The sequence below is a fragment of the Ovis canadensis genome, chromosome 11, assembly GCF_042477335.2.
Source record: "Ovis canadensis isolate MfBH-ARS-UI-01 breed Bighorn chromosome 11, ARS-UI_OviCan_v2, whole genome shotgun sequence".
NCBI classification, from domain to species: domain Eukaryota; kingdom Metazoa; phylum Chordata; class Mammalia; order Artiodactyla; family Bovidae; genus Ovis; species Ovis canadensis.
This window is the reverse complement of record NC_091255.1, coordinates 70,987,308-71,005,501: the sequence shown is the minus strand read 5'-3', so window position 1 is coordinate 71,005,501 and position 18,194 is coordinate 70,987,308. Positions and strand designations below refer to the sequence as shown.

Genomic DNA, 18,194 nt, shown 5'->3' with positions numbered 1-18,194 from the left:
CGGATGTCTGTGGGGCCACTGCTCTGCCCGCTGCAGGCCCTGGCTTGGAATTTGACTTTCTCTGGCTTCACCTAGAAGTTCGGGTGTGGGGATGCAGGGGAGATGGGAGAAGGGAAACTGGAAGGTCGAGGCCGAGGGGGCTGAAGGCAGCAGCGGACGGTGTGCGGGTCTGGGCTGCTTGGGGGCAGTTAGCTCATGGTTGGGGTCGCCCTGGGACACAGCAAGGTCACGATGATGAGGTCAAGCCCTGGAGGGCTTGATGAGGTTGCAGGGCAGGCGTACTGCGTGGTGCGAGGCACTGGGGGCACTGGAAGCTATGCCCGGAGAGGAAGAGGGCCCTGAAGACCGCAGCGGGGGGACAGTCAGCGTGACGGAGGGGAGGCACTTGGATGTGAGAAGGTCACTACAGGGGAGCCGCGAGGCCAGGAGTCGATGGTCGGCCACTGGCCACTGATGTGGCAGGGCCTGGGGTGCGGAGGAGGGCTTCTCGCCCAAGGAGAAGCCTGAGATGACGTGAAGCGGTGCGCAGGAGGGCGTTCAGGAGGTGTCAGTGCTGAGGAAGGGTTCAGGAGGGCCTCCCCAGGCCTCGGAGAAGGCTCTTCCCCAGGAGGGCGGGGAGAGGGGAGTCACCGCTCACCTCCTGCGGTCACGGGTCCAGGGACATGAGCGCAGAACCGCCTCTGGGGGCCTCTGCTCCTGGGTTTTGTCAGGAGTTGCAAACTTTAAATCAGGTGTCTCTGCCCTGGCTTCCTCTGGACCCTGAGGCCCCCTCTCACCCTTCCCAGCCCTGCACCTCCTGGGACTGAGGAGGGGCCGGGCAGTCTGGCAGGGGCCCCGGCAGGAGGATGGACGGCTCCTACCAGGAGGGCTGGGGAAACGGGAGTCCTTGGGGGAGGAAAGGTTCCGTCTGTGCAAGGAGGTGGACAGAGACCTCAGTGCGGGGCTTTCAAAATGCAGGTGGTTCCAGAGGGCTCAGCAGAGACAGAGGATGGGAGGGAGCTGGCGGGTGGAGACGAAGGCTGGAGGCAGGGAGGGTCCTGGAGAGGCCGGGGCCGGAGTGTCTTCTCCAAATGCCGCAGCCTAATCCTGCCCCCACGGCCTCCAGGACCAGTCGTCCCCCATCAGCAAGTGGACTCCGCCTCCTCTCCCCTCGACCTCGGCAGGCTTCCAGCTGGGAGCCGGAAGAGCTGTGGGGGTGATGCTCTGCCACCTCTGGGATCCCCACGTTCCTTCCTGCTCGGAGAATCCCAGAGAAGTCACCAGATCCTAACCAAAGCTAGCCTGAACATCCCAGCACTTCGATTCCATCCTGACGCCGTTCAGGATTCAGGGACTGAATCTGGCATCAGTTAGGGAAGAGGTGGGATGTCTGGGTGATTTGGCCATGAAAGGTTATGTTTTCAAGGAATAATCTAAATTAAAGATGTGGGAAGATGCTCATGGGGGCAGTGAACGGGGACTAACCCACACACAATCGGGGGCAGCGACCTCTCAGTGGTGCTGACCTCAGCTGACCTCTCAGGTGCTGGGCTTTTGGTTGGTACTGTTTCCTTCTTTAACTTTTCTGTGTTTTGCAGATTTTTTTTAAAGGTAAAGTATAATACTCTTAGAATGAGAAAAATGTGAGGAGTATTCGTTTTAAAAAGCACTGACTATTTGCAGTGGGATTAGTGGGTTCCGGAGATCTTGTCATTCCGTGACTCAGTTGTGTCTGACTCTTTGTGGCCCAGGGCTCCCCTGTCCTTCAGCATCTCCTGGAGTTTGCTCAAATTCATGTCCACTGAGTCGGTGACGCCATCCAACCGTCTCACCCGCCGTCGTTCCCTTCTCCTCCAGCCTTCAGTCTTTCCCGGCATCAGGGGAGATCCCATGGGGGTTAATGTATCCCTGAGGGCTCTTATCAGGGGACAAAGATCAGGACCCCAGGTCCCTCCAGCCCCATTCTCCTGCAGTTGTGAGTGTGAGCAGGTGGGCCCATCACCCTCTGATTGCAGACCTCCACTCCTGAGGCAGTTTTATTGGAAGCTGCAGGCTCAAAACTACCTGCATCAGGCGTGTCTGCCCCGCTCTGCTCTGGCTTCAGAGGCCTCCTCGGTCCCTGCTCCCCTCCCCCTCCCCCCCAGCTCCAGGGTGGGGCGGATGGCCAGGCAGGCGGCCTGTGCTATATTGGGAACCAGTGCAGGGGGTCATGTGCTGGCTCTGAGTTCCCTGCAGGGAGGCCCCACCCCCACCCCCAGCGTCTCCTTTCCGCAGGCCTGCCTTCTTTTCAACTCCATGCTGGGGACCCAGGCCAGGACCCTCCCCTTGCAGTTATCACCTGTGTGGAACTGGGAAGTCCTCGTGGGGCTGGGGGGTCACAGGGTCTGCAGAGAAAGCATCTTCCCAGGGACCACTGAGGCAGGGGTGACGGTGCCTGGATGGGCTGGATGACAGGTTTCTCCCAAACCAGAGTGTGCTGGACACAGACTGTTGTGGCCAGGCTCTCAGAGCACTGCCTCCCAGGACTCTCATGGACCGGTTCCTTCTGGGGAATTCCTTGAGTGTGGTTTCCTTAGTCAACAGACACTCCTGAAAGCTCCCTTCAAGGGGGAGTTTACGGATGTTTGCAGAAGGGGAAGTCTGTCCCTTCTCCCAACAGCCCCGGAGGGAAGCCTTTCCTTCTCCCCTGACTTCTGTTTTCAAGACTGCAGGGAAGGAGACACCAAGCATAAATGAGTGAGGTTCCAAGTACGTCCACAGCCTATACGCAAGTGCCAAAAATGCTCTGTGTGATCTTCACACTTTCTGGGTCTCAGTTTCCCTCCCCAAAACACCCAGGCTGGGAATCACTGACATTTTGGACCAGATCATTCTCGGGAGTGGGGGAGGGGCTTGCCCCGTAGGATGTTTAGCAGCAGCACCCTTAGTCTGGAGAAGGGAAGTGGCACCCACTCCAGTGTCCTTGCCACTGGAAATCCCACAGAGAAGCCTGGCAGGCTCTAATCCATGGAGCTGCAAGAGTGGGACACGACTGAGCGGCTGAACCACCCTTGGCCTCCACCCGCCTTCTCAGCAGCACACCTTCCCAGTCCTGACGGCCGGGAATGTCTCTAGACACTTGTCGCGGAAGTAAAGAAGCCCCACTCGAGAACCGCCAGGCGAGTGCAGCCTCCCTTTGGGTTCGTCATGGAAATCCTCAGAAACATTCCTTCCTTTCGTTACTCCTTCCACCACCCTCACCTCCTTCTTTGGACCTGCTCTCTCTTCTATGATGAGCACATTGAATGAGGGAACTCTTGAATGCCTGCTGTCCGTGCTGGTTCTGGGCTTCCCTGTTGGCTCAACTGGTAAATAATCCACCTGCAATGCAGGAGACCCCAGTTCCATCCCTGGGTTGAGAGGACCCCCTGGAGAAGGGACAGGCTACCCACTCTAGCATTCTTGCCTGGAGAACCCCATGAACAGAGGAGCCTGGTGGGCTATAGTTTATGGGGTTGCAAAGCGTCGGACACGACTGAGCGACTTTCACTTTCACATGCTGGTCCTGGCATCCAGTAATTCTGCGGTTCTTGTTTGGGTCAAGGCTTGAGCTTGAGCCTGCTCGTCTAACCCAGGAAGAGGGTTGCTGGACCCATTTTACAGATGTGGCATCCAGAGCAGAGAAGAGGCCAGACTTCAACTCTGGAGCTGAGGGAGAGACTCAGGACGCACAGCGGGGAATGCAGTCCTCGTAAAGGGGTCAGCTCCAAGCAGGCACTCCCAGGAAGATTGAGGAGGGGGAGGCAAAAGAGGGAGGGGCCCAGACACAGACCCAGAGCTGAGAGTGGCCAGCTGTGCCCCAAGCGACACTCCTTCCCGCCGGGGCTACACTGCACATCCCCTCTTCCCTGGCTCTCAGCTGTGACTGTGCCCCTGAGCTCTGGGCAGCAGGCAGAAGGGGGCATGTGGGCAGAAGGGGGGGCCACAGCTTCCCGGTCCATTACAACTTCTCACAGCACCCTCTACTCAAGCTCACCTGCTCTTTCCCTTCTCCATCTGCCCACTGGAGGTCAACGCCAAGGGCGACCTTAGACGCTCGTGTTGGAAGATGGCAGAGTCTACACAGCGTGGGGCTCTGAGCCCGTGACTGACCGTTGGGAGCAGAGCGTCTCCCACCTACCCCACTGATGGAACTTCATGAATGAGAGATACACTTGCGTTGATTAAGCCACTCTGCACTCAGGGCGGCTGGCCATGTCGTTAGTCTGAGTGGTACGGGGGCAGGGTGAGGTGGGGCTGGAGGAGGGGTCTGGGCCCTAGAATTCCTGCTTCTACATCCGTTCCCTCAGATCTCGCCCTGCAGGTGACGGAGGCCGAATCTGTAGCTGAACTGAAACGCACGACAGCGAGAGCCCCACACTGGACGGAGGCCATAGCGTGTCACTAAATGCGGACCGCACGGGCGTCTGCCCAGGATGGCTGCAGAGCTTGTGCTGAGCCAGAGTTTCCTCAGGGCTAAGAATAAACAGAACTGTTGGCACCTGGCGCTGATGCGGGGTGGCTTGGCTCCAGCTTGGAGCTGCAAGCCCGGAGCTCAGCCGGGTCCGTGGAGGGGCAGGTCCCCCACCACAGGACCCGTCAGCCTGGCGCATCTGGGAACATCAGTTTTTCCGGGGGCCCATCTCGGGCAGGAGGAAAGAGGGTTAAAAGGCCAGGGCTGAATGCTCAGACAGGCCAGGGGAGTTTCCTGCGGCCGCATGGGCCAGGATGCGGGGGCCACAACAGCGGCCTTCTCGTGAAGGAGGCTTGAGAGGCTTGTGCATCTCGGTGCCGAGAGACCAGAGAAGGCCACAGGTCCTGGGAGGGAGACTCACGGAATCCGTCCAGAAAGGCGGGTGTGACTGGAAGCGGGGGTGCCAGGGCTCCGGTGGGGCGGGGAGGCACTGCTGCGGGTTCTCCTGCCAGCGCCCACCTGGAGGCACAGGCCTGGCGTTATCCCGATGGGCTGGCAGGTGCGGCGTCCTCGTCAGAGGGCCCCTCGCGTCCCTTTTCCCATTTGGCCTGTGGTTGGAGTCACATCCTCCTGTCCAGCTCCTCTAGGCATAAACCTCACACCTGGGGACAGTAATCCTCTATTTCTCATTCATTCAGGAATCTGAAGGGGAAAGGAGGTTGGTTACTGGACTTGTCAGAAGCCCAACAGGCAGCTTAGCGCCCCTGAAGCTGTGGCTCTCTCCGGCCGGACGTATGCTGCAGGTTCTGAAGATGGACCTGGCTTGCTCAGCTCTCAGATGTCCACACCACACAAGGGTGGCCTGCCCCTCTTCTGTGAACAGGCAGCTCCATGGACCCACCCAGGAGCCTAGACCCAGCTGGTGGGGACAGAGAGGTGGCCGGTGGCCCGGACAAGAAGCAGAGAAACTGGCCTTGGCCAGCACAGGATCCACCCTGCTCTCCCCTTCTTCTCGGGGGTCTCCCAGACCCAAGGACACTAACTGCCCACAAGGACTTGAAGGGAGCTCTCGCCCTCCCCGCCCAACATCAAGAGGAGAATGTTTTAAAAATGTTTTTATTTAATTAAAAAAAAGACAGAACTAACAACCCCAAACCAGTAGTAAGTACAGGATTCACAGGTGTGTAACTGGCGAGACACAAGGGCAGGATGGAAGGGTGGAGGGCATGGGGCGTTGGGGGGACAGGCACGGGCCGCCCAGAGCCCCTGGGCACAGGGATGGGCGGGCTTCAATGGGGGGTGACTGGCGCCCGGGCAGGGGTGGCGGCGGGGGGGGGGAAGGGGGAGAAAGGCTGTGACGACCAGAGGCGCTGAGGTGTTCTGCTCCCTGCTCTCTGTCCCTCTGATCCCTTTCCTGGTCCCGAGAGTGGGCCCCACGTTCTCTGCTGGGACAGGGTGAGAGGTAGGATTCATTGGAACACAGCTTTCTCCATGAGATGATGGATGCTCCCAGGAAGGCAGGAGGAAGTGGCCGACATGGAAGGAAGGACAAGGCTGCCTGCTTTTCGAGGTGACCTTGCTGGGGGACGGGCCCCCAGATCTCGCCCCGTCCTTCCAGCCTGGTGAGATGGTGTCAGGGCCTGGAGAAGGAGGAGGGACAGGGTGGGGGCCGGCCGCACATGCTTGGACGGAGCACACAGAGCCAACCTTGACACGGGGAAGGGTTTCGAGCAAGCGGAGGGGCCCTGGCACGCAGCCACCGGGGCGGGCCAGGTGGGGGCACCCTCTGGGGCGGCAGAGGAGAGCAGTGACTGTGACCCGGACTGAACTCCTGGGCCTAGTCCACCCCGGGGGTCCATGAGCAGGTGGCTGAGGTAAGAGTTTGCTCGTCACTTCTAAGTACGACAGCTACTGGGATCACGGCAACTGCTCTAGAGCCATCGCCAAGTTTCAAAAAGTAAGAAAGGGTTTGTCGTTAGAAAGCCCACATTTGTATAAAAGAGGGTTGGCTCCAGAAAGCGATCCTCTGAGACCGACAGGCTTCCAGGTTCTCTGCTCGCTTCTAGGGGAGAAACTGCTAGAAAAACACCAGCCGTGGAACCTGCCAGCCTCCCTTCCCGGGGCCAGGACCCCACTTCCTCACCGACGCTTTCGGGTGGTGGCAGAGTGAGCGAGTTGGGGGGGGGGCAGGGGCTGCTGCTGCTTTTCAAGAGGGAATGAGTGTCCTGGCTTTTCTGATGAGTGGCCACCTGGGAAATGGGGCTTTTCCTCTCTGTTCACCCTCGGGTCTCCCCTTCTTGCACAAAGTCCAGACTCCTGTTGCCAACCCCTGGGAGGAGGGTCTATCCCTCCCAGCATGACCCCTAGGAGGGACAGTGCTGCTCCTCAGGCCAGCGGGCAGGGGTGGGAAGGGACACAGTAAGAGGCCGCTCAGCCACCTTTCCTCCGACCGTAGAACCTTCCAGACTCTGAAGTACAGTTAGCGTATTCTACCCTTTCTGTGAGCAGAAACCTCCAGAAGTGAAGAGGAAAGCCTTTAACTTACGCCCAGCCCCCCACCTTCAGATACCTCCACAGGCCTCGGAGACCCCAGGCCGAGGGCAGCACAAAGGCCAAAGCACCAGGTGGTCACAGGCTCTGTCCTTAGGATCGCGGCCATCTCAACAGCTGGCGGCTGCCAGAGACAGACAGACAGACAGACAGAGAGGCAGGGACAAGCTTCAGCTCCCTCGCCTCTGGCTCACAGACACGGGAACCTCACGTCCAAAAGCAGCTGGCCAGTGACCAAAGGCTCCAGGGGGCCAGGACGCCGGGCAGGGAGGGGGGCCCGGAACGCTGCTCTTCAGGCAGGATTTGGTCCCAAGAGGAGATAATGGCTCGGTTTTGTTTCCCAGGTGGGTTCAGCCATGCTGCCTCCGGAGTGCTCTGGGGCCTCCTGGGAGCTTTTGGGACCCCCGGCATCAAACGCAACATTTGGGGATAAAGTCAGCCATTTCGCTTCCAGTTCCTGTTTCCCCGGGGCTTTGCTCTAAGCCAGCCCTCCAAGCATTTGGGGACCCGGGAGGGTGGGGTTTGGCTTTAGTCTGTCCTCGGTCCGTCCTAGGTGGGGGGATCAGAGGCCCCGGGGGGTCCAGGCAGCCGATCTGGGGAGAGGCTGGCACGGACAGGCCGGGCAGGGCTCACACGGGCGTGGTCCTCCGGCTCAGCATGCTGAGGTCCTGCTGGAAGAAGCCGTGCACCTGCAGGAAGCCAGCATCCTGGTCCGGGCTGTAGCTGGCGGCCGTGGTCACCTTGAGGGGCTCCCTGGACAGCGTGTACATGGACAGCTCGCCCATGGGGATGGCCCCGGTGATCTTCAGCCCCACCGGCGACGCATCCCTGGAAGGCGAGGCCTCCGTGGACCTGGAGCTGGACCGCGAGCGCCGGCGCCGGTACCGGTAGCTCGGCATCCTGGCGTAGGGCGACGAGGAGGGGGCCTTGAGGAACTCACGTCTGGTCTTAAACCGCAGCTCCTTGTTCTTCTCAATGTAAATGTTTACCGCCAGGACGCCCACGGTCTCAGCCACAATGAACGACAGGGCTCCGAAGTAAAAAGACCAGCCATAGTTGTAATGGTTTTTCTTGTCTTCGTCGCGCTTGTCACTGGGGTCGCCCGTGTTGCTGGAAATGTAGACGATGATGCCGATGATATTACTGAGGCCTGAAAGCGGATCCGGAGAGGGGGCGGGAGCGAGAGGTTAGACCCTCAGCGGGGGCGGGGTGAGGAGAGGAGGGCGGGGCAAGTGGGCGGAACAGGGATTGGTGGACGGGGCATGGGCTGGTGTGTGGGGCAGGGAGATGGGCGGAGCAGGGGCTGGTGGGCGGGGCAGGTAGGCGGAGCAAGGATAGGTGGGCGGGGTAAGTGCTATGGGCGGAGCAAGGTGCAGGTGGCCACTCCCCTGTGTGGTATGTCTTTGTTCTGGTTGCTAATTTTTAAGTGCTGGGGCTGCTGCTAAGTCACTTCAGTCGTGTCCGACTCTGTGTGACCCCATAGACGGCAGCCCACCAGGCTCCCCGGTCCCTAGGATTCTCCAGGCAAGAACACTGGAGTGGGTGGCCATTTCCTTCTCTAATACATGAAAATGAAAAGTGAAAGTGAAGTCGCTCAGTCGTGTCCGACTCTTCGAGACCCCATGGACTGCAGCCCACCAGGCTCCTCCGTCCATGGGAGTTTCCAGGCAAGAGTACTGGAGTGGGGTGCCATCGCCTTCTCCGTAAAAGTAGTTAATTTTGAATGAGTAATAAAGTACAGAGTTTTGGTGAATAATAAAACACAGGCTCTGAGCTACCCAGTTCCTCCCCTGAAGGCAGCTATTGTCTTGTTTCTTCTGTCCTTTCTATATCCATAGTCAGTCCTTCTTCCCTCTCTGTCTCTCTCTTCCATTTTTTTCTTTGCAGAATACTCTTTGGCCCCTTGCCTTTTCACTTAACAGTTCCCCCAGGAGGCGGGGCCCTGACAGGGCAGTCCTCTTCTTCCTCTCCCAGCCTTTGGACCTTACTTGTCCTGAGGATCATTGTCCACCTGGAATTATTCATGGGCCTGTCGCACCTCGCTGCTGGCCCCTGCACGTGACTCTGTGCCCACAGTCAGAGCCCAGGATCCTGGGGATAAACGGGAATGGACGAGAATCCCCTTCTTGCCTGCCGTGGCCCTTGTTCTTTGTGGCTGCCTGTCCTCTCCACTCTGGCAGGACCTGTGTTTTCAGCTGACTGTCTCGGGACTCCGTCTCTGCGGGCCCTCTGGTGACTAGCAGCATCTGGAGATGCCTTTGAAGCGGTTCCTCCTGGGGGCACGGGCCGAGGGCACCTCGCTTTTGAGGCCGACAGCCCTGGGCTCAGCCATGACTTTGGCAGTGTGTGACTTCAGGAAAGCCACCTGGCCACCGCCGGCCTCCTCAGGGGCTGGGGTGAAAGGCCGGCCTACAGAGCACCTGGCACTTGTGTTCGTGGGAGTCTTTCCTTCGTCCTCGGCGAAGGAGAGGGGACAGTGTTCAAATGCCGCAGCAGGGACTTCTTTAGGGCCCAACCTTGAGAAACCTGACTGCTTCAAGGAGGAGGCAGAAGGTTCATGCCCTCCTGCCTCCTCCCTGTCCTGGGCCATGGTGAGGAGAAGAGGAGCCGACTTCTGAGGAGACCTAAACACAGGCTCTGCTTCCCAACATGGGTGTACACCCATACACACACACACACACCCACCCCACATGCTACACACACACACACACACCCTCAGACACACATACATACACATGCTCCTCACACACACACATTCCTCCTCAGACACACACATATGCTCCACACACACACACATCCCCACTCAGATACACACACACACACACACACTCCTCTTCAGATACACACACATGCTTCACACACACACATTCCCTTTCAGAAATAAACACACATATACACGCTCCACATACACATCCCCCCTTAGACACACACACACACACATCCCCCCTCACACACACACACACATTCCTCCCTCACACACACACACACACACACACATCGCCCCCACACACACACACATCCCCCCTCACACACACACATCCCCCCTCACACACACACACACACATCCCCCCTCACACACACATATGCTCCACACACACACATCCCCACTCAGATACACACACACACACACACACACACACACTCCTCTTCAGATACACACACATGCTTCACACACACACATCCCTGCTCAGATACACACACGCACATGCTTCTCACACACACATTCCCTTTCAGAAATAAACACACATATACACGCTCCACATACACATCCCCCCTTAGACACACACACACACACATCCCTCCTCACACACACACACACACACACACATCCCCCCTCAGATACACACACACACACACACACACACACTTCTCTTCAGATACACACACATGCTTCACACACACACATTCCCTTTCAGAAATAAACACACATATACACGCTCCACATACACATCCCCCCTCAGACACACACACACACACATCCCCCCTCACACACACACACACATTCCCCCCTCACACACACACACACATTCCTCCCTCACACACACACACACAGACACATCACCCCCCCACACACACACATCCCCCCTCACACACACATCCTCCCTCACACACACACACACACACATCCTCCCTCACACACACACACATCCCCACTCACACACACACACATCCCCCCTCACACACACACACACACCCCTCACACACACACACATCCCCCCTCACACACACACACACACATCCCCCCTCACACACACACACACACACATCCCCCCTCACACACACACACACACACACACTCAGATACACACGCGTGCAGTTACTGCCCTGGAAGGAGACAGAGCCTGAAGTAGGGGCACAGGAAGAGCACAAGATGGCAGCCGGGAGCCGTGGCCAAGGGCTTCTGAGCCCGACCCTGAACTGCGCTGGCCCCAGCTCCGAAAGAGAAGCGAAAGGCACCTTCCGTCCCCAAGAGAAGCCATGAGAGGCAGTGGGGGCGAGGATGGCCACTGGGCCCTGTGTGGACCAGCCACCTGGCGAGGCCCCGTGGGCGCAGGGAGGGAGGCATGGCTGCCGGAGCCTGGCGCTCTCACTGCCTCTCTCTGGGCACCTCAGCCGACTCAGGGTTCAGCGGCCGGGTGCAGGGAGCGGACAGGCCTGGGCCGAGTTGGGCCTCGCGCTCACTGTTCCCCTGTGCCGCTCCTCCTCATCAGGCTGGTAGAAGACAAAAGGTTCTTTGCAAGGAAAACACCACTGTTAGGACAGTGCCAGGAGCTGCGATGACAATTTAGGGAAGTTTCTGCACTTCCTTACATTTCTGGCATCGATCTGCTGGAACTAGGCCAAGAAATCAGGTGTCCTGTTCCAACAAGCAGCCCTGGGACCTTGGCTGGACCGTTCTCCTCACTCCTGGGGGCCTCCTGGAGGCCGGAGGAGGTCATGGCTGAGCTGAGCCCCTCAGACGCGGCCTCGCTGCCCACACCAGCACCTCAGGCCTGCTGGGCTCTCCACTGGACGGGGTCTTCTCCACGTCTGCAGCGTCGGGGCGTGCAGTGTGCAGCTGCAGCCGGGCTCAGACGAGCGAGTGTGAAGCCATTGTGGAGCCGCCGGGAAGGGAGTGGTGTCTCTCGGCCAGGAGACGCGGGCAGTAAGGATGGGCGGGGGAGGCTTCATCCCTAACCCTGACCCCTCGCCTCCTCACTCACCCTGCCTAGGCAGGCTGACTTCTCTGCTGCTGCACCCTCCCTGGCCGTGTGCCCTTCACCTGTCTTTACGTGGACAGCTCCTTCAGGGCCTGGCTTCTGAGAGTCCTTCTGAGTCCCTCCCTGATCCCCGCCTCAGCCAGGCTCCCCCGAGACAGGCTTGTATGGCACCCCTTTGTGGCATTTTCATACCTGGACTAGCTATTATTATTTCTAATTGAGGTGGAGTTCATAGAACATAAAACTAATCCTTTAAAGTGCACACTTCAATGCCATCTAGTACGACCACCACCTGTATCTAGTTCCTGATCATTTTATCACCCCAGAAGGAGGCCTGATACCCACTGGGCTTCTGCTCCCCATCCCCTGCCCGCCCCCCTGGACTGCTGAGGTGAGTCACCGCAGGGATCCTACCGTCCGCCTGCCTGCTCCCCCCACCCCCGGGGGAGCGCTGGGTGCAGCAGGGACCCGAGCGGACAGCTCACCTGCGGCCACGAAGAGGATGCCGGCGCTGAGCACGATGTTGTTCTTGCGGCTGTAGAACCTGCCGGCGCCGATGCAGAGCCCGCCCAGCAGGAGCAGGATGGTGCTCAGGATGGGGAAGACGCTGGAGGCACGCACGATGCCTGGCCGGCAGAGACAGGGCGGAGAGGCCGTGAGACCGACCCTCCTTACGGGCCCGCCTAGGGGGCACGGGGGAGCCCCCTGACCTTGAAGGTTCCCCTCTGGCCCCGTAGACCCGAGGTAGGGAGGGAGTGGCTGGTGAGGGGGCAGGTTGGACCAGCAAGTGATGCCCCTGGCACGGTCACTCCCCCCTGTGCCGAGTGGCCTGGAGTCACCTCTGCCCGGGTCTCTCTTAGCCTTTCCCTGGGTGTGGGTCACACTTCTGCCAGCCAGACAGGAGGAGAGCCCCTCAGTGCCCCCAGGGAGGCCACTGGGAAGCTGTGGGAGGACCCCTCACAGATTCCTCTTTTGGGGCAGTTTATTATGGCAGCCTTAGGAGAAGAATACGCTGCCTTGTCAAGGTTGTGTGAGAATCTGTGGAATAAGATACACAGAGCACTTGGCCCTATGTCGGCTCCCGGAGGGCCTGGCTGGGAGGAAGGGCAGGGGCGGGGGGAAACGGAGCCCGGAGCTCGCCTCCCAGCCCGGTGCAAAGGCCGGCCCAGGGGACTGGAGTGCTGGAAGGGCTCCCTCGCGAGCCAGCTGAGGGGGTTTGGTGCTCTCAGCCTCTGAAGGCAGCGCTTGTCTCCCTGTTTGTAAGCCCACCAGTGCATGCCCTGCTGCACAGAGAGGGGTTTGTGTGGGGCATCAAATGAGGCTCTTCTTCCCGCACTGCCCCCACCCCCAGCCTTCTTGCAGCCGCCGCCCTGGGGGAGGTTTCCTGTGGGCCTCTGAAACGCTCCTCTGACGTGCGCTGCCAGCACGGCGGCCGGGGCCCTCTCAAGGCCTTGGTCCTGTGGTGGGTCCGAGGGGCTGGAGGCGGGGAAGTCTGGAGCCTCTAAGGTCGCCTGGGTCCGCCAGGCCCAGAGCCGTTGTGCACCCTGCCTGCCTGTCGTGTGAGGGCCATCCCTCACCACCTGCGCTTGTCTGGAGCGCTGGACATGCGGGCGCCAACCGAGCGGCAGGCCGGGTCTTGCACAGAGCAGAGCTGATGCCACCCCACTCCTGGCCACATCCAGCCCTGGCAAGGATCTGCGTCTGCCCAGAGGCACACCGTGGGCTCTGGCAGCCCCGACACCAGCGCTTTGAGGTTAGCACAGAAACCCTCCACCGAGCCTAAAACGCGGAGCCTGGGAAAGGGGGGGCCAGGCCCAAGGCAAGGGGGACAGGGACTCCAGAGGCCAGTTGGGCTGGCGGGAGAGAAATGGCAGGGAGTCAGGGAACACAGGCCGGCTGGCCGCAGTGCCCAGGGCCTTGGCCTGCCCTGGAACATTTCCTACTTCCTCTGCCTACGTCTTCCTTAGACTGCTTCCTAAGCTTACAGTTATCTGCTCTCTGGAGCTCAACTTCAGGGCCAGCTCTCGTTGTTTCTGCAGCTTTTGAGGGGAGCACCAGTCCCTTGATGGAGATCAGCTCTGCCCTCTCCACTCCACCAAAACTCGAGGTCACAGTCCTGGAGGCAGCACCCTTCTCTTCCTTGGGCTCCTCAATGAACCCACTGGTCTCCCCACAGCGCACGGTGGAGGAAGCATTTCCTTCTCAGGCTGTTAGCTTCCATCGCTGACGTGCCCTCATTTCATTTGGGAAACCATTTCTGGGTGCTCCCAGCCTCACACCTGGCCCTGGGCACCCTGAGGGGCTTGTGGGCAGTGAGCCTGGTGCCGGGCACCCCGGGGGGCTTGTGGCCAGTGAGACTGGCCCCGGGCACCCCAGGGAGCTTGCAGGCAGTGAGCTTGGCCCCGGGCACCCTGGGGGCCTTGCAGGCAGTGAGCCTGGCTCCGGGCACCCCAGAGGGCTTGTGGGCAGTGAGACTGGCCCTGAGCACCCCAGGGGGCTTGTGGGCAGTGAGACTGGCACCAGGTACCCCGAAGCGCTTGTGGGCAGTGAGCCTGGTGCCAGGCACCCCAGGGGGCTTGCAGGCAGTGTGAGCCTAGCCCTGGGCACCCCGGGGGCTTGCGGGCAGTGTGAGCCTGGCCCTGGGCACCCCGGGGGGTTGCGGGCAGTGCGAGCCTGGCCCTGGGCACCCCGGGGGGTTGCGGGCAGTGCGAGACTGGCCCTGGGCACCCCGGGGGGTTGCGGGCAGTGCGAGCCTGAGGCCGGGGAGTGAGTGGGCAGTGAGAGGGCAGCACAGGCTCAGTTTGCTGCTCCTGGGCCTCGGCCACCTTTCTCCCTTCTGCCTTGGGCCTTGGGCGGCTGACACCAGGGCCCGGATCACTGGGGCCCCTTCACTCTGGCTTTGGAGACATTACTGCCCTGGCTTCCTCCTGAGGACGAGGACGGGGCTGAGGAGGCTGTGTCCCTTTGTCAAGCCACAGCTCCTTCCTGGCGGCCCGGGCCTCACAGCTCCTCTGGTGCAGGAGCCTGTACCTGCCTCTGTTGCCCGCGCAGGCCAAGGGCCAGGGGTCCTTCCGCTGTGCCCGCCTGTGTGCTCACTGCCCCTCCCCCACCCCTGCACATCTCTGTAGTCAGTCCTCCACCAAACGCCCTGCCTTCCTCCTGTCTGAGCATCTCCTCTGCTCTGGCAGGGACCCCAGGAAGCCATGCATCTGACCTCTGGGCTGACCTGTCTTGGGGCCCATCCAGAGATGCTAGCCCTCTGGGGACCAGGGTGGGGGCAGGGCAGGAGGTAAAGAGGAAGAGCCAGGGCCAGTTAACCTCAAGTTCAAGCGGGAAGTGGGAGGGAACGGATGCTTCTCTGGTGCCCCCTTCCCCACAGTCCCAATGCCCAGCAGTGGAGCAGATCTGCCCCCAGAGCCTTGGGAACCGTCTGCCTGCCCTGGTGGGCTCTGAGTCAGGGCTGAGCGCCAGTGACCACCCTGGATGGCTGTGCAGCCCGCATGCCGCGCAGCTCATGGTGTTACTCGCGCCACGGTCCACGCTAGGGCCATCCCCTAGCTGTGCAGTGCGCAACCTGCACAACCCTCTGTGGCAGCCCCGCGGAAGGCACGTGCTCGGGTCAGCACTGACCCCCAGGAAGCAGAGAGAGAAGACAGGCTGGAGGAAGAGCAGAAGGGGGGGTGGAGGGATAGGAGGCAGATCCGGAGACATGGTTTCCGGTCCTGGCTCTGGACTCCGTGGGAACCACGTGCTGTTCTCTTTCACGAGATGACTCAGAACCAGTCCTTTCTCTTAGAAAAAACAGTCCATAAGCAGGTGCAGAGTGGATTGTGTTCCCTCTGTGGACGCTGGTATCGATTCTCCATAAATGAAGCCAGCCCCGCTCCCGGGGGAGCAGATGGGAGCAGCTCTGCGTGTGTCTGGGTTGATGTGGAAGGGGAGAGTGACTTCAAAACCAGGCTGTTTCTCCGTTTCCAGGCTCCTCCCCTGGGAGAGGCTCCACCCTTCCCCCCAGGGAGGTGGCCAAAGCCCAGGGAGGAGATCTGGATTTGGGGTGTGGGGCTGGGTTTGTCCTCTGACTTCTGGTTCCAGTTTGGGGGCCAGCCCCGTCTCAGGACCTGGGCAGGGGGCTCAGGGGCAGAGCTGGGGGCTCCACCAGTGGGTGCTGGAGAGACTTGAGGCCCATGGACCCAAGGCTGGTCCTACAGGCCGCCTGGCACCCGCCAGCTGTCTCAGTGTGCGATTTAATCTGACTTGTCAAGAGTAGATTGCTGGGTAAGGGTGGGGAGAAGCAGGCAGGCCCAGTGCTGGCTGGGCGGTATCCTTGGGGTGTCTCAGCCCCCTGGGGATGCTGGGCCTGGGCAAGCCAACGTCTCTAACGTCCTTGCCTCAGAACCAGCTGTTGTGATCAGCTCCTCTGAAGACAGCAACCTGCAGCAGCCCCGGGCAGCGGGACGCCCCACCCTCCTCCCCTCTTGCCAGCCCCGACCTGGTGCATCCTCCCAGCCAGTAATGGCACAGGGGTGACCAGCATGTCACAGGCCTAACCACACGCCATCCTCTGCAGCCAGCATCCTGAGCTGGGGGGAGCGTCGGGAGCACCAGAGACCGGCCCCTCTGCCCTCACGGGCCCGCCCCTCCTCCAGCGCCTGCCTGCCTCCCGCCCCTGCCGCGCGCCCGGGGGGCAGGGCCCTGGCACTCACGGAGGAGGTACTCCGAGCCGTCGTGGTCGTAACCGTTGTCCTCTGGGAAGTGGTTGATCCGGAAGCAGTGTCCTTTGTGGATCCCTGGAGGAGCGGAGGAAAAGCGCTGTGTGTGTCCCAAGGGCTCTGCTCACCCAGACTTGCATGCTGTGTGTGCCCGGCTCTGGGCAGGCCCTGGGCTCAGGGGAGCAGAAGGGCAGCCCAGGCATGACAGGGGCGTGGGCAAGGGGGTCGGCGCACAGAGGCAGACCACTCAGCGGGGAATGTGCCCACGGCTGGCCGTACCCCTCCGTTGGGTCCTGAGCTGCTGCCTTCAGAGCTGGGGTGCTGGTCTCCAGCGCCCCTGTGGGGCAGGCTGGCCTTGGTCAGGACAGCTGGGGACAGCTAAGAGTGTCAGGGATGGCACCCTAAGTGGGACACACTTCGATGGCATGCTCTGTGTGAGTCAGGCATGAACGACTTAATCACCCACCTCATCGCTGTAGAATGGGGACTACCACTTGCCTCTTCTCCTGGGGCCTGAGCTGACACAGAAAGGCCTGCAGATGCCTCCTGGCCCATGGTGATGGCTCAGGGGAGAGTGCTGCTATGGACCCAGACATCACCCCCTTCACTGCGGGTCTCCCTCGGTGGTGAGGGACTGAGCTGAGGGTGAGCCGCGAGCATCTGAGACAAGAGGGAGCAGCGCCGGGCAGGGTGGTGCCAGGGAGGCCGGGGGGCGCGCGCAACTCCAGGCGGTGGGGGTGCCGTGCCAGTGTCTCCAGCATGGCGGGCGAGGCGGCGCTCTCTGCCCTCATCCCCGCCCCGCACACGTTTTGGGCTACTTTATTTTTGCTGTTGTTCAGGCGCTCAGTCATGTCTGACTCTTTGTGACCCCGTGGACTACAGCACGCCAGGCTTCTCTGTCCTTCACTGTCTCCCAGAGTTTGCTCAAACTCATGTTCTGTGAGTCGGTGATGCCATCCAACCATCTCATCGTCTACTTTATGGGTCTAAACAAAACCACCAAGTCCCCCATGCTTGTCAGCACAGTCAAGCACTAAGAGGTTGGCAACAATCTCCCTTCAGGGCTGCTCTCCAGGGGTCAGTGGTCATCTTCCCACCCCCTTCTCTGTGTTGCAGACCAGCCTGCGCACATGTCTGTGAGGCTCCCCTGCTTTTAAAACATTGATCTTTTTACTTGGAGGTAATTTAGATTTACATGCAGTTGTAAGAAACAGTGCAGGGAAGCTCCGTGTCCCTGTTACTGAGTTTCCTCCAGTGACAACGTCATAGCCAGGGTCCTGGCACTGCTCATCAGGGACACCCACCGCCCTGAGGGCCCCTCATGCCACCCACAGCCACATCCACTCCCCTGACCCAGGGCAACCACCACGATGACCTCCGTTTCTATAAATGGAATCAGACAGCCTATAGCCTGTGGGGACTGGCCCTTTCATTCAGCATAATTCCAGGTTCACCGGTTGTGGAATCATCAGCTTGCTTCTTCTGACTGCAGAGCAGTGGTCTATGGCACAGCTGTACCACAGTTTATGACACCTGGGTCATTTCCAGCTAGCACACCTGTGGTTTCCAGCTGTTTCTACTAATGCTGCTATGAACAGGATTGGAGGTGAATCACAGTCACACTTCTGTGGGCCAGATGCCTGGGAGTGCAGCTGCTGGGGGTCGTGATGCTGCGTGTTTGCTCTTGGAGACCGCCATGCTGGTTTCCAGAACAGCTGTATCCCCTATTTTGAAAAAGGGATAATACAACACACTCCACTCTGCCACCTACTCTTTCCATGCAATAACATATACACACACCTCTCAAGGTCAATACCTACAGAT

At 60.1% G+C, this 18,194-nt stretch overlaps 1 protein-coding gene across 1 annotated transcript in view; it reads right to left on the bottom strand.

Annotated features, from left to right (window-relative positions):
* Positions 1-5,511: 5,511 nt before the first annotated feature.
* CACNG4 (calcium voltage-gated channel auxiliary subunit gamma 4) overlaps positions 5,512-18,194 on the bottom strand; it is a 51,076-nt gene continuing 38,393 nt past the window's right edge. Inside the window, exons 2-4 of the mRNA XM_069544070.1 lie at positions 16,365-16,448; positions 12,147-12,287; positions 5,512-8,111 (exon numbers count right to left, since the gene is read on the bottom strand). Coding sequence (XP_069400171.1) covers positions 7,591-8,111; positions 12,147-12,287; positions 16,365-16,448 — 746 coding nt within the window. The 3' untranslated portion in view covers positions 5,512-7,590. The remainder of the gene's footprint in view (positions 8,112-12,146; positions 12,288-16,364; positions 16,449-18,194) is intronic.